Below are 14,593 nucleotides of genomic sequence, written 5' to 3'. Positions count from 1 at the left end.
GTGGAACTCTTGAGTTCGAAGCCAGCTAGGTCTACAGAGTTCCAGGATATCCAGAGAAACCTTACGCAGAGAAACCTTATCTCAACAAAACAAAACCAAGCAAAGGTTTCCTTGAGTGGGGATCCCAGAAAGCTCTAATTGAGGGCCATGCCATGGGACAAGGAAGATAGCCTAAGAGTCTATTACATGTGAGCTGTTGGAGCTAAGCACCACTGTAGACTTCTGGAAGACAGTGTAGAAATGCTGGGTTTTGCCTGGTGTTGGTTAGGAACTGTTCCCAGGGCCATGAACTCTCCTGTGTCCATGGCTGCCCTGTGTTCGTAAAGTGGGAGAAAGCCTCAGGCACAGTTGCAACGCCTTAAAGTGAACAGCAGTGAACAGTCACTTATGGATGGGTTCCAGTGGGCAGCCGGAGGGTCTGCAATAGAGCCAGCCCTTCTTGGTCCTTCTCAGGATTATGGTTACAGTTAAACAATGCTCTGAGTCACCAGACAGCAATGAGTGAAAACTTTATTGTTCCAAGAACTTTCCATCAACATCACCCGCCCCACATTTGGGCACATATATAAAAAGCACGACTTATTATACAAATTTAACCCCTTGACTCGGGCACTGTGTAGCCAACGATCTCTCCCAGGGCTGTGGGTGGATCTCAGGGGCAGCAGCTGCATTTGTCTGAGCCCCCTTTGCAGACGCAGCCCCGGGCGCACTTGGCACAGCCTGGGGGACAGCAGGGGCAGCAGCCTGAAAAAGTTAGGAGATGAACATGTGAGCTATGGCTCTGCACTTTCCACCCTTCCCCCAACACCTTAGGGGAAGTAGTAGAAAACCCTGGGCCAGGGGGCTGTGAAGGGACCTCAGAGGTTCTCTAGGGCCCATCAGAGCCCCAGATGGAGGGTGGCTTTTCAAAGGTCACAGCCATGACAGTAATCATATTAGAAGCCAGAGGTCATTACTCCAAACCAAAGCCTTTTATCTTCCTCACTGGGCTGGACAGAACCTGTCTCCAGTTCCCTTTCTGCTCTAAATACCTTACAGCTGGGTGGGCTGCAGCCAGGGGAGCTTTGTCCCTGGCTTCTCCTTGGATGTCATATCATATTTCTCCAGATGAGAAAAAGGTTCCCAGAATCAATCCTCATGGGGTAGATAGAGAGAGGGAGGGATGGGGCTATTCCCACCCGCACCCGGCAGCCAATACTCACTTTTCCGACAGGTTTTACAGTTGCAGGTTGTGCATTTGCAATTATCCCCGCAGATGCAGATCCCTCCTAGGAGAGAGGACAGAGGCTGGCTGAGCATGAAGCTGCTGCTATAGATTCTCCTTGGGGTGGGGGAGCGGTGGAGAGACAAGAGGGTGCCTCGACTGCAGAGCATGACCCCAGGGCTGTGGATGGGGAGTGGGGGCAGGAGGGGCAGCATCAGCTGAACTGGGTTACCTGTGAAATTGCACAGTCCTGACCCCAAGCCTTTAAATAGGTTCATTTATAACTCTGGGCGAGGGGAAAGAATCAGTAGTTTAAAAACACAGGTGGTACAGATGCCCATCAGAACTAGCAGACAAGGCCAACCCCAGAAGAGGACAACCATCAAGGGCTTTCATAGCCTCTTCTTGAAAAGGCCCAATGGAAAACCTGAACAGAAAGCAGAAAGGGGCACAGAGATCCCAGGGCCTCCATACCTTGCTTTTGCTGAGGGACCAGCTAAGCCTTTAAGCACCCCCTGTGCTTGCTAATTTTAGCCTTTCTGTTGTCTCCATAGTAGGGAAGCCACTCAGAGGAGGACACTGAGGCCCAGAAATCAGATGTGTTGGTGAATAGATGGCAGTCGAAGATCAAGACCAAGGGCCATAGCTTCACTCCCTACTCTGGTGGCTGCCACTAGGGACCTTCAGCTAGAAGAACTAAGGTTTTCGGACCCCTTTCTCTGCTATTCCTTGGACCAGGACTATCCGTTTCAGCAAATCTGGAACCAACAGAGGGGGAGCTGTCCCAAAGGTTGCAGATCCAGGATAAAGCTCATCCTTGGTGCCTAAGTAAAGGAGTTTCCAATAGTCAGTCCCACACGGTGTCTTCCTTACTTACCAGACATACACGTGCATTCCCCAGGGTCCATGATCCAGGTGTGTGAGAGGCTAAGAAAGTGAGGCTGAGGTAGCAGCTGCTGCAAGCTCCCTCTTTATAGTTGTGTAGGTGTGGACTACAGCTCACCCCACCTCTCCCTGGGGCCAGACGCCCTGCACACGGCCCAGTGAGACGCTCAAGGCTAAGGGAGGGCAGGCGGCAGAGGGCAGGTAGTTTGGTCGTTTAGGTGGCTTTCACAAAGGGCTAGACCTGCCCCACCTGCTTACCTGCCAAAGTGTCAAGGAAGCAATGCGAGGTTCCTATGGTACTCGGTGCAGGCGCTTAGCCACGTACACCCAGCTGCACAGAGTTACCTGCCATTTCTGTTCCTCCTTCCTGGCGCCACTCCTGCCTGGGCTCAGAGCTTCATTCTTTCCCGTGGTTGGTCTTTAAAGGCCTCATCATAGAGGAGAAGGTGGGAAAGCAAAGGATGTGCCCATTGGACTTAGAACCTTTTCTTCTAGACCACACATGGAGGGAAAGAAGAGAAGACTTGGTAGGGGTTCCTTAACCAGCCCCAACTTCCACCCCAATCCCATCCTTTGGTAAGACAGCTACCTACCTTTCATAGAGTACAAAGTGCCCAGTGGGTGATGGGATACCTCATGAATAAATATTGGAGCTGCAGTGATCTCTCTCTCTCTCTCTCTCTCTCTCTCTCTCTCTCTCTCTCTCTCTCTCTCTCTCTCTCTCTCTCTCTCACTTCCCCTCTCTCCCCTCATATGTTTCCCTTACTAAGATGTGTACACACATCTCCTGTTACTTACTCTGCTATAGGATTATTTACTCATGCGCTAAAGCATCTCTGCACCGCTCGGTCTTGCACAAGGGTTTGTGGATGCCGGATGTGTGAAGGGAAGGATGGATGGACTTACTCCCGAGTGTCTGGCACGTGGTTATCCTGAGGGCCTGTGATCGAAAAGTGCTTCTCCTGTAAATATGTAAATACAAAGGATATCCAACCAAAAATTAAAAAAGAAAAGTGGTTTTCCCATTCAGTGGCTCCAACCTACGTAGATACTTCCTCCCTGTTCTCAGCTCAGGACTGTCTGCATCAGTCAGGCCTCAGCCTGACCCAGGATGCCATGAACTCGAGCTGGGAGTATCTAGTGAGGAGAAATGTATTGGCATCATGGTCGCCAGAAAGAGAGTCCATGGCAGACGTAGAGATGACACTGTGCTGGTACAGAGATGGTCCCTGCAGGTACCCACGGTCTAGCAGTGCATGTTCTCTTATTCTTTACCTTCCAAGGCCCTGCACTGCATTGTGCTAGGTGCTGGGGACCCAGTGCAGTCCAGCTCAGGAGCTGCATGCTTGCATGTGTCTGCTCACAGTCTTTCTGGTCCTGCACTGGGAATCTATCCCAGCCTATCTGTGGCACAGTCAATGTCCCCTGCCTCTAGCAGGTATTAGTAGCACCAAGGGCCTGGCCCATGGAACAAGCCCAGAGAGTGCAAGGTGTGTTCCTCTACCTATCTAAGCCATCTTAGCTCAACACCAGTTGTGCCAGCAACTGTTTCCTCTTTGGATGAAGTTGTGATGTTGCTCAAGGCCAATCAATTGACAATAGTAAGTCCCAATCCCTTAATACGTCGATATTTCCTAATTCCTGGGCTGTACAGGTTGAAACAATAACGCTTGCTAGTCTGGTCCAGGCTAAACCCTGTCCAGGCTGGTCCAGGGCCTGGGAAAGAGCATACCAGGCCTAGCTCACTGCTCTGCCATTCTCTGGGTCTCAGCTCCTGATGGAAGCTAGTGGTTAGAAACAAAATCCACCCTTAGGAGATAAATGATTAGAAGCATAGCTTCAACCCACACACAGAAATACATGCTGGTAAGACAGCATTAGCCGCCAAGCACTCTGAATTTGGTTCTTGGACCCCCATGGAACTAGACAGCCGAGTCCCACAGACTGCCACACCTGGGCCATTTTCTCACGGAAAATGAATACATGTAAAAAATAAAAAAGTTTTTTTTCTAAATAAATAAACATATCTTTGGAGAAGTGAAACTTTTACCTCCTTGTGGGATTCCAGGAGCCTTTAGAATCTAAAGATGAAGTTCTAGGTCTTCTTACAAGTGAATATATGTCATTTCCCCCACAGGTGTCTGGAGTGGCCCTGGCTGGCCTCAGACTTTTTATGCTCCTGTCTGAAAATGCTGGAGTTACAGATGTGTGCAGCTGTGCCCAGCAGATCTTGATTTACACAGCAGTTTGACTCCTTTGAGCCACCAACTCCTAAATATCGCTGAAGTGACTACTACTTTATATGTAAGTACATTCACACAATTTTCTCCCAATAACAAAAGGAGATATTTCAAAGAAGTGTCTGATTCCACCTCTAACACAGCACAAAGTGACTGGGTTTGTCACTTCTTGTTCCATGCAGGTAAAAGATCACAACATGTTCTCTGAAGCAAAAAATGCTATAAGCAGTGCCTGGGACTCAAAAGAGTAAGCAGGCTGTTCCACCACGCGGTCATAGCAAAGGAAGGTCTAGTATCTTTACAGTGGCCCATCCCCATGTTTGCTCTTCCCAGTTTTTCTATGCAAGCCCTGTTTATCTCTCCCATTCTCTCTTCCTTCCTTTCCCCTCCCCCGGTTTTTAAAAAATGTATTTTAATTTAAAAACTTTTTGGGACAATAACGTAATTGTAACATTTTTTCATTTCTTCCCCCCCAACCCTTCCATACCCACCCTGATTCATCTTTAAATTCATGCCCTCTTTTTTCATTGTTATTGCATACATATCTGTATAAGCATATATATATATAATATGTATATATATATATATATATAATTTCTAAATATAACCCATTCAGTCTATGTAATGTTACTGGCATGTATGTTGTCAGAGCTGAGCTTTGCTGTTGGACAGCCGAGAGGTGTGCCCTCCCCTGGGAAAGCACACCTCTTCTGCTCCCAGCTTCCTTCAGTTACCCATAGTTCTCTGTGCAGGGCTGAGGCCTCGTGGGCTCTCCCCATGCAGTTGGACATACCTATCGGTGTCCTCCTTGCTCGGCTCATGTTTGGGCAGTCATGTGGCCGAGACTTGATGAGTATAGCTTCTCATGTTGTTAGAAGACACAATATCATGCCAGACTCCCTGATCCCCTGGCTCTTACAATCTTCCTGCTTCTTCTACAATGTTCCCTGAGCCTTCGGTGCCAGAGCGTTTTGTAAATATTGGGACTGGGTTCTGCAATCCTACATTTTGGTTGGCTGTGGTTTTCTGTAGTGGTCTCCGGGGGAAAGAGAAGTTTTCTTGATGAGGGTGGAGAGAAGAGCAAGCATCTATAGATTGTTGTTAGGGATTATACTGGTTTAGTAAATTAGTGGTTATAGATTCTCCTCCAGTAACTATGACTTCACTAGCACTGGGTAGTTATCTATGTGCCAGAACTAGGCATGGTTGAGCAGTTCTTAAGTTCAATTAGAGAACTGTTGGTTACCACCAAGATATATGTGCCACTACTGTGCCAGTGGGGGCATCATGCCATTGGTGTGGTTCACAGGTGTCACAGGGTAGGACGGTTGGTTGCCTCCTTCCTTTGGAAGCTTACATGGTGCCTTCTGCTACCATGAAACTAGTCCTCAGGGAGGGACCATTCAGATCAATTCCAGTTCAGAAGCATCGGAGTTCTGTTTCTAAACTACATGGTGTCTTCAGCAAAGGGGCTTACCCTCCATTTCTTGCCAATGGCGACAATAACTGGCCGTATGTATGGGAGTTTCTTGGACAACTCTGGCCATCAACTCAAAGAGAACTTCTTGTACCTGGAATTGGGGTTTGTTAGCTAGTATTTGGCTCTTAGAAGGAGCACTGACCATCAGCCCAGATAGGAAAAGTTCACTAAAACTATACATTTATGTTTTATACAGAGACTTGTGTATATTATTGGTGTTTTAAAGGTAAGTAATTAATTGTATGGCTCCTTGTAGCTTTTCCCCCCAGACATCTTTGTTGTTTTACCTACTCCATCCTTCTTCTGTATTTATCTCCCTCCCTTCTCCATCAGATCATCTGCTGCTGCCCTCCTCCCTCCTTCTGTATTTACTGCCCTCAGTCTCCCTTAAAGGTGCACCCCAATTTCCCATTGCCCCTAACAGATCACTGGTATTTTATCATCTCATTCTCTTTCGCTCCTCAACACTCTGTCCTGGCAAGGGTCCGTTTTTGCTTTCCTGGTTTCTGTAGCTTCTAAATTTAATTGTACGCATGTGTCCAGGCACATGTGTGGAGGACAGAGGACAATGTCTGCATGTGGCTTCTCTCCTTCTACCCTGTGGGTCCTGGGGATTGAATCCACATCATCAGATTTGGCCACAAGTTTCCATACCCATTGAGCCATCTTACTAGCCCTCCTTCCTTCCTTCATTCCGTCTGTCCGTCTGTCCTTCCTTCCTTTCCTTCAGACAGGATCTTGTTATATAGCCATGTCTGGCCTGGTACTAGCTATGCAATACAGCCTGGCCTCAGATTCACAGAAATCCTTCTGCCTCAAGCCTTCCGAGTGCTAGAGTTACTGACCCAAGACACCACACGATTCTTTGAGTGTCTGTGTTTTGGGCAGGGTCTCCTAGTATACACCAGGCTGACATGGAACCTGCATTCTTCCAGAGTCTTGACATTACAGGCTTGTGCCACCACATCTGGCTTGCAGGACTCTCTTGATGTCCATCTTCCCAGGAGCAGGCTGGAGCCAGCGGTTTTATTACCACTGCAGGAAAACTGGCTTCTGTAGACCACAAGCGTCTCAGGGGCAGCGGCTGTAGTTTCTTAAACGTCACACTGCTAAGCCCAGGCACACCGAGTACTTCTGCAAAGTAGGTGCTCAATAAATGTCCATTAGTCAATGATGACTAAATAGCTCAGTTACCTCCGAGTGGTCTTTTCTGGCTGTTCAGAGATTCCTAAAGCATCTCTGCAGGCCAGAAAGAGCTTGAGAACAGAGTCCTACTGCAGAGGTTCTTATCCCAGCTTTGCTCCTTCTTTGATATATGATTTAGGTCATGCTATTTGACTTCTCTGAGCCTTGATTTCCCCATTCGTATCATTTGACTCATACAAATGCTAACCCTATAAGCTTTGTCATTAAGGTCAAATGAGAGAACAAGGAGCAGCCTCCCAAGCTCTCTGTTAAGGACCTGGCACAAAATGATGCATTAACATAATGACCATTAATACTGTCATTAACTGCCTACCTATATGACTTGGCAGTTGGTCCAGCCACCCATGCTGTGTGTGTGTGTGTGTGTGTGTGTGTGTGTGTGTGTGTGTGTGTGTGCACATTTACCTCTTACATTAAGGTTGGAACTCAAGGCCTTGAGCATGCTAGGCAAGAGCTCAACCACTGAGCCACAGTCCCAGTCTTTAACCATATATTTGTATGCTTTAGGCTCATACCATAGGCCTCATGTTCTGAGCAGGATGCTCATGGCATTTGAGTCTCTTCTGTCCCTGCTTTTAAGCTCAGCCTAGTTTGAGTTTCATACATGGGGACTATAGAACGCATCCCCCCCTCCCCCACCCCAGCTCTCATAAAAAAACTATTTTTTACTTTTCCTTCCTTCCTTCCTTTTCCCAGATCTTTCTTCCTTCAATTGTTTGTGGTGTTATTTGTGCAGCACACGAGTGTGAGTGTGTATGCCTGTGTACATGCATATGGAGTGCAATTGTGGATTCCTCTATTGCTTTCTGCTTTGCAGCCTTGAGACAGGTCTCTACTGAACCTGTGGCTCACCCTTGTGGCTTGGCTGTGCCCACCTCTGCCCCACAGTGTTGGGGTTCCAGGTATGCATAGGCCAGCCTCTTGTTGTTTTGAGACAGGGTTCTCTCTATGTAGCTCTGACTGTCCTAGGACCTGCTATGTAGACCAGGCTGGTCTTTGATTCATGAATCCTCTTGTCTCTGCCTCCTAAGTGTTGGGATTAAGGTATGCACCCCCATGTCCATACCTAGAGTCCAGCTTTTACGTGGATACTGAGGATTTGAACTTGTCTTTCCTAACTTACACAGCAAGCGCTCTTGTCCCAAAACCATCTCCCTAGTCCCAGTCTCCTCTGTCTGTCTCTGTCTGTCTGTCTGTCTGTCCCTATCTATCTATCTATCTATCTATCTATCTATCTATCTATCTATCTATCTATCTATCTATCCATCCATCCATCCATCTAGTCTGTCTGTCTATCGATCTACCTACCTATCTATCTACCTAACTATCTACCTATCTATCTATCTATCTATCTATCTATCTATCTATCTATCTATGTCTATCTATCTATCTATATCTGTCTGTCTATCTATCTATATCTGTCTGTCTATCTATCTATCTATCTATCTATCTATCTATCTATCTATCTATCTATCTATCTTATATATCTATCTATCTATATCTCTCTATCCCAAGCTGCCTCAACCTTGTGATCTCCTGCTTTAGTTTCCTGAATGCTGGGGTAACAGGTATTTGGTATCCCACCTGGCACTCCTAACTGTAGTTTCTATCTTTTGGGAGGCCAAGTTTACCTTCTGTAGAGAGCCCTGTTTAGCAGGTCTTTCTGACCTGAATAGGACTAGGCATGGGATGTAGGGGGTACAGTTCAGTCAAAGCAAGCAGGGGCTGTGTGCCTGACACCTGATTCTACACATCCACTTCAGAAGGACCCCTAGAAAGCAAGGGTGAGCTGCTAGTTGTCATCTGGGAACCTTGGAGCCCCACAAGACTAGCTGACCCAGTCACCAAGCCTAGGCTGGTGGGAGGAGGAAGCTGACCTTGACTCCCAAGATTTATTGCCATGACCCAAGCTTTAGAGCAGAAATACTCATGACAGAATACATTAGCAATCTGGAGCAGCATAACATTACAAACTGTTTATTAATTAATTTTTACTAGAAAAAAGTTCAAACACACTTAAAAAAGAGAGAAAAAAAAGAACAGCATTTTGAACAGCACTGCCATTGCCATCCAGAATGAACAAGAAGCCGACGCCTCAGATCCTTTCATTGTAAGGGGGAAGTGCCACATGTCACGCCTTTAAACAGCAGTGATGTATTAGTGAATCCCACGGTGTCCTTATAGCCAGGGCCACTCACCTGAACTCCAGGGTTATGTGTTTGGCTGTCACTTGGCAAGCTGGTCTAGAGAACATGCCATCTGAAACCCTGAATATTGATTTACAATGCCTCTCTCTCTGTCTCTCTGTCCCTCTGTCTCTCTGTCTCTCTGTCTCTCTCTCTCTCTCTCTCTCTCTCTGTGTGTGTGTGTGTGTATGTGTGTGTCTGAACACAGAGCCCTATAAATGTTAGGCAAGCATTCTACCAATGAGCAATACTCCGTGCCCCAGCAATCCTCCATACCTGTTTCTTCCTTGGTATGTATGGCCATTACATGTGCTTTGTGCTTTGCTTATTCGTCTTGTTTGCTGTCTCACCCCTTTTCCAGAATGAGTTCGTGTTGGTAGGGATTTATTCCATTGCATGGTCTACCAAAGTAGGACAGTGTATCAAGAAGATGCTCAGTTTCTCATTGAACTTTTACGAACACATAGTAAGTGCACTTAAGAACAGGTTTCATTGTGACATTTGCATACACAGTGGCATTTGTGACCATTATGACATTTACATAAATCCTGACATTTACATGCACAGTGACATTTGCATATATTGTGGCATTTGCAATCAGGGATATAATGCATTTTGATCATATTCTTTCTTGTCCCCTCTGCCTTCCAACTGGTCAGTCTTCCACTTTCATGTTTTTCTGTTTATTTGCTTCCAACCCAACGAGTTTAATTAGGGCTGCTAGAGCATGGGTAGAGGGTTATTTCTAGGAGTATGGGCTGCTAGAGCATGGGTAGAGGGTTATTTCTAGGAGTATGCTAGAGCTCCAACACTGAAGAAAGAGAGTCCCTCTCACCCAGCAACCATCAACCTGCCTAGGATTCCTGAGGAGACATGGCGCCCCATAAGTTTCTCTCCCCAGCTTCTTGAATCAGAGGTATATACCATCATATCTGGCTCCCATTTAAGTTTTATAATTCTAAAATGTATTTAATTGTGCGTGTGTTTATGTGTGTAAATATATGTGTGCATATGTGCCGTAGAACATTTGTAAAGGTCAGAGGACAACAGACATCTTTCGGGAATTGGTTCTCTTCCTTCCACTAGGTGAACCCCGGGGTCCATGAACTAAGGTTGTCAGGCTTGGAGGCGAGGTATCCTCACCTGCTGAGCTGTCCCATAACCCCTGTTTTGTTTCCATACTTTTTATTACATAATCTGTGCATGTATTGCTTTATATATTTGTAAAATACACCTAAATGTAAGTCAGGTGTGGTGGCACATACTTAAAATCCCAGCACTCATAGGCAGAAGCAGGGTGATTAAGGATTTGAGGCCACCCTGCCTACATAGACACCCTATGTTAAACAAACACAAGAACGAACAAACAAAGCACAGAGTGGCACTGCAATGTGGACATTGTCTTCCACCTGTTTTCCTCTGCAGTCATGTGAGGTCCATCTGTGATGAAGCCTGGAATGTGTGTATGTCCATGTATGACAGAAACACAGAATTAGAAATGGAGCCAGAGCCCAGGAAAGCTCTGCCCCTCTGGGAAGTGAAACTGATTTCTCCTCCCAGACTACATGCATATTCAAAAGTGCTCACAATTCTACTTCTCTGGTTCTGGGTTCTCTTCAATGATCCCTGTCAATGAACCCAACAGCTGGGATACAGCCAACCCTCCAAGGAGGAGGGTGGCCCAAGACCGGGAACTACGGAAACCAGGCCAAGGGTAATTAGCAGGCACCCTGCTCCATGCCCTGTGCACCTATGCACTCTGAGCTTCACAGGATCCCCAGGGCTCCCTGCTCTGGTTAATTACACAGAGCCCAACTCCAGAGCTATAATTCAGTACCCGCTGGGCAGGTGAAACCCTCCACTTTGCACACGGCCCTGAGAAAGGATGAGTAAGGCTAAAGCCGACAATTACCCACACTCGTTGCCTGTAGCAGTGAAATGGTTGGTCCAGCTTGGCTATAAGCCCAGACCAGAGCTCCTTAGTGAAGGAAGCCTCTCACCCTCTCTCCCTCACCTCCTCTCTTCTTGCAAACGTGTTTAGGGCATAGGTCATGCTAAGCTTTAAAGAAGCCCTCTGGATTGGGCAAGTGACCCAGGCACAGATCCATGGTCTTATGAAGGGTCAGAACCATGATCCCCAGCTACCAGAAGTGAGAAGAGGAGCCACATGAGGGGCACAGGAGGGCAGGGTGCCCCCTCAGTGAGCAAGCACCTTCTTTAACATGCCTCATTCTATCTCCCCATTAGGATAATCTCTGGCTTCTTTGTGGAATGTGGGGAGACTGACAAGTGTGTTTTCAGATTGTAAATGCTCAGAGCCCTGAGGGCTTCTGGGGGCACAGTACGGGAGCTGCTGGAGTGGACCTTGCTTTGTCAGGTCCATACTTGCCCTCCAAAACTTTTCTTTTACACAGTGTGTTCCATCATGGCCTTCTCACACATGGGGGGAGCTTGTTACTGTTGGGGTTCTTCGTTCTATGCAGCCAAGGTGGCCTCAAGTTTATAATCTTACTTTTAGCCTCTGGAGTGCTGGGATTACAGTTGTGTACCATGTCTGACTGTTAATACTTATTTGTGGGTGGACAGACAGACAGACAGACAGAATCTTGCAACACAGCCCAGGCTGGCCTCAAATTTACAATCCTCATGTCGTTGCTATTTTGAATGGGAAGCTGCCTAGCAGGCTTGGAGGCCTTGTGTATCATTGTCTGGGGCACTTGTGGCCCATCTGCATCTGCAGAGCCGAATGGATGGAGCTCAGGGCCCAGAGCTCTTCTTGGCTCTCTTCTCTTTAAAAATTACGATTATTTTTAAAGGACAGAGAGTGGAGGATTAAATATGGAATTATTTATCACCTTCCATTCGCTTCTATGCTTCAAGTAACAGAGAAGCACAGGAGCTCTCTATGATCATCCTCGCCTTGTTCCAAGCCAGGGCTCCAACCGCACGAGTTAAGCATTTGTCCTGGAGGAAAGCACACCTTTCCTACCTGTGTGCACATCTATAAAAATGACATCCCCTGCTGGTTTCGTGGGTTTCTAAATGTTACATTCAATGACATCATTCTCTACTAGCCTTTTATTACTTTTGTTGCTTTTTATTTACTGCTCAGCATTTGAAAACTTCAGTTGCTTGTACAGTATACCATTTGACCGTTTTCCGATTTATCTTCACCCATTGGTGGACATTTAAATGTTTCCCCTGGTCACTCAGGTAAGGGCAACTGCAGTGTCTTCACACAGATATCTTTCTATGTATCAACTCTATTGGGGTCTTTCGACAGGTTCCTTCTACAAGGGGACTTACACCTTAGAAGGAGACATGTTGCCTTGGCTTTCTAGATGTCCAGGTTTTCTACTGAAGAGATTACAAGCCCACAAACAATGGGTGCAAATATCTGTTTACACACCCTGGTAGCACATGGGGTTGCCAGACTTCTATAGTTTATAAATGGATTTCTTTAGTGTGTGTGTGTGTGTGTGTGTGTGTATGTGTGTGTGCTTGATTGCATGTGTGTGTGCATGTGAACTTGTGTGTGCACGCCTGTGTGTGTGTACATGTAGTTGTGTGTGTGTGTGTGTGTGAGTGTGTGTGTGGCAGAGGACAACTTGCAAGAGTCAGTTTTCTCCTTCTACTGCATGGACCTGGGGATCCAGCTAAGGTTGTGACATGCTTGGTGGCAGGTGCCTGTGCCCCCCTGAAACCATCTCGCTGGCCTAGACTTTTACATTTTTGGCAACTAAATTGTATGTAAATCTGTGAATAGAACATATATGCCAGAGAGTAATTGTATCCCTTGGCTTGTTCATTTGCTGATGACTACCAAGGTTGCATTTATAAGACTGGGGTCCATCCTTCTTTCTGTGTTCTACAGTTGCTGTCTGGGACACAGCTCTAACTTGGCACACTAATGTCATTTCTCAGATACTTTACATTTTTTTTCTTTTTTAAAAAATATTTATTCTACTTTGTGTGTGAATGTTTTGCCTGTGTGTATGCCTGTGTATAGAATGTGCATACCAAATGCCTATAGAAGTCAGAAGGGGCTAGGGAAATGGCTCAGGGGTTAAGGGCACTGGCTGCTTTTCCAGAGGTCCTGAGTTAAATTCCCAGCAACCACGTGGTGGCTCACAACCATCTGTAATGGGATCTGATGCCCTCTTCTGGTGTGTCTGAAGACAACTACAGTGTACTCACATACATAAAATAAATAAATAATTCTTAAAAAAAAAAAAAGAAGTCAGAAGAGGGCATTGGATCTTCAGGAACCAGAGTTATTGATGGTTGTGAGTCACTGTGTGGATGCTAGAAACAGAACCTGGGCCCTCTGCAAGAGCCACAAGTGTTCTTAACTGAGCCATTCTGGTTTCTGATATCTTATACATCTAGGAGGTCAGGGAGAGAAGGTGGCAGTCCAGATCAGTACCAACAGCCATCAAGTCTTATGTAAGCAGTCACCGAGCTAAGGGACATGGTCCATAGGCAAAGTACATCTTGGCCTCCTGTACCTGGTACAGTTCACACAGAACCCTTTCTTTCTATGAATAGTTAACTCATAACAGGAATCCGTGTTTTTTTTTTTTTTTTTTTTTTTTTTTAACAACACAGGAAATTGAACCCAGGGCTTTGCTCAATTGGGCAGGAGCACTTCACTACCACTAAACTACACTTCCAGTCCTTCCTTCCTTCCCTCCTTCATTTATTCATTTATGTTATTTCAACAATGTCTGACTAAGTTGCTCAGGTTGACCTTGAACTTTGATCCTTCTCTCTTCTGAGTAGCTGGGACTATAGGCCTGTGCCATCAGGCTTGGCTCACTGTAAGAAGACCTGACTTTCACAATGCCTCTCACTTGAGGAGGACTGGCAGGTGCAGAGTAGTGAGAACATTCTAGAATTTTTGAGTTCCAAGGGAGGCAACATCACCCAGACCTTCTCCTTCAAACCTGCGTATAAAGATGGGGTGCCTGAGGCTTGGAGACAGGAACCACCTGTGCCCTCATCCCTCTGCAGTCTTTGCCCATCGAGCTGATGATTTAGGGGGAAAAGTGCTCAGTACTTTGTGAGGTATTTGCGGTGTGCAGAATCACCACCTCCTGAGACTACAGGGAAGGGGAACCCCACACAGTGTCATGTGCTGAGGTACCACTGGCCAGCATCACAGATTAGCATCACTCTGTGTTGCATGGTGAAATGAACCAGGATCCGGACACACAATCTCAGGATTCCTCCCACGCCCTTCCCCTATTCCTCCTCTCATTCAGTCCTCTCCCTTCCTTGCCTTGAATTTTACTCATTTCTTTTTCTTTCTTTTCCTGTCTCTTAAAAAAGAAGCCTCACCCCAGGATTCCGAGCATCTGAGCTCCTACACTCCATCCCTCACCCTCAGCTT

The 14,593-nt window shown here is 46.4% G+C and overlaps 1 protein-coding gene across 1 annotated transcript; it reads right to left on the bottom strand.

Moving 5' to 3' along the window:
- Positions 1 to 652: 652 nt before the first annotated feature.
- MT4 (metallothionein 4) lies at positions 653 to 2,168 on the bottom strand (the record flags this gene model as incomplete). The annotated part of the gene is made up of 3 exons (XM_080937250.1): positions 2,082 to 2,168; positions 1,203 to 1,268; positions 653 to 744 (listed from the first exon to the last, which is right to left on the bottom strand). Exons 1-3 carry the CDS (start codon positions 2,110 to 2,112, stop codon positions 653 to 655), a joined length of 189 nt encoding a protein of 62 aa, XP_080793376.1. The 5' UTR covers positions 2,113 to 2,168.
- Between the last annotated feature and the right edge of the window lie 12,425 nt (positions 2,169 to 14,593).

The sequence above is a fragment of the Micromys minutus genome (assembly GCF_963924665.1).
Source record: "Micromys minutus genome assembly, chromosome: 24".
Lineage (NCBI taxonomy): Eukaryota > Metazoa > Chordata > Mammalia > Rodentia > Muridae > Micromys > Micromys minutus.
Note: the sequence above shows the minus strand (reverse complement) of the source record. Positions and strands in the feature narration are given on the sequence as shown.